At 39.4% G+C, this 1,357-nt stretch overlaps 1 protein-coding gene across 1 annotated transcript in view; it reads right to left on the bottom strand.

Moving 5' to 3' along the window:
- Positions 1-133: 133 nt before the first annotated feature.
- Positions 134-1,357, bottom strand: part of LOC107577776 (CD81 antigen-like) — a gene marked incomplete at its 5' end in the record, with an annotated part of 2,449 nt that continues 1,225 nt past the window's right edge. The window contains 4 exons of the mRNA XM_016263812.1: positions 134-730; positions 842-925; positions 1,000-1,104; positions 1,230-1,343. Of these exons, the coding sequence (XP_016119298.1) occupies positions 668-730; positions 842-925; positions 1,000-1,104; positions 1,230-1,343 (366 nt within the window). The remainder of the gene's footprint in view (positions 731-841; positions 926-999; positions 1,105-1,229; positions 1,344-1,357) is intronic.

Below are 1,357 nucleotides of genomic sequence, written 5' to 3'. Positions count from 1 at the left end.
TCTGCAGGACACTGGCCCTCCAGGACCGAGTTTGGACACCCCTGCCTTGAGCGTTCAACTGTGCGCTAGACGGAGCGGAACGCGGAAAATGAAGTATACATGGGTCTTTAACGTTATTAATCCTTTTACTCTCACTTCCAATAAGCACTCTATTCTGACTTACTCGCTCACCTAGCTAACACTGTTTATTTAGTGGTTTCTCAGGAAGAAACGTGAATATACAAACAGCAGTCTCAGAGAGGAAGATGGACAGGAGTGTTCAATACAAGATTCATGCTTAAGAGCCATACAGGGCTGCAAATATATACAGTTTATACATGTACATACGTAAAGAATGATATTAACCGATAGCAATAGCAGTACTTCCAATGTTAACACAAAAAACTACAAGCAAATAAATGTATCAATTCTTCAAGTGATAATGTACTGTGTTTGTAAGTCTACTGCTATAGCTACAGATCACAACTAGTCTTTTCCAACTACAGCGTAAACAATAGCAGACTAGTTGTTGGTGGTTCCACTGCAACATTTGAACCAAACAAATGCACAAAAATTGTTCTGAGACCTCAGGAACTGGATAGGGTGACTACATTAGGAAACAATGGTAGATATAAAACAAAATATTTTTTTGGCTGATGTTTTAAAGGTAATATCTTCTCCTTCTGTTTTAGTAAACAGGGCTGTTCCTGATGCCACAGCAAAGCACCATGCTGAAGATCATCTCGAAGATCTAGAAAAAGAGAGTAAAATAAGGGTCAAATGTGATGCAAGCAACATCAAACGCTAGTAGAATATAACTTAACACACGGGCCCCTATACAAACACACTCGGACTCACTCACCATGATAATAGCGACAACCAAGGCAGCGATGCCAATCAAATAGATCTTCTCAGAGAAAAGCTCTTTGATCTTGGTGTGACAGTTCTGAAAATTGGAGAAACAGGTTATTGGCATGCTATGTGGGATGATTTGGAGAATTCTTCAATATGAGGGTTTACCGAGGAGAGGCTTATTATGTCAGAAGTTTTTTTGTCTTGAGGACAGGTGTTTGAAAGCCACATTGTAGCACTTGAAATAATGTTTCCTTTGCCACAGCAGTTAAGCTGAAAACCAGAGAAGACAGTGATTAGAAATATGTCTTTACAACATCTGGACTATTATTTGGTTTGAGAGGAGTTTGTGTTAGCTTAATTAATTGTGTGCTCCTCAGAACATCAGGACTACTTACAGTCTCATGAAAGATCTTCAAGACAGCAGCGGCAGCCTGCTTTTGCTCACTATCTGTAAGAAAAATGCCTCTGTCATACACAGAGTCATAGAAAGTGATCAGCTCTTTGGAGATCTGGAAAAAAAAAA

Source organism: Sinocyclocheilus grahami, unplaced genomic scaffold (assembly GCF_001515645.1).
Source record: "Sinocyclocheilus grahami isolate Dianchi unplaced genomic scaffold, SAMN03320097.WGS_v1.1 scaffold7211.1, whole genome shotgun sequence".
NCBI lineage: Eukaryota > Metazoa > Chordata > Actinopteri > Cypriniformes > Cyprinidae > Sinocyclocheilus > Sinocyclocheilus grahami.
Note: the sequence above shows the minus strand (reverse complement) of the source record. Positions and strands in the feature narration are given on the sequence as shown.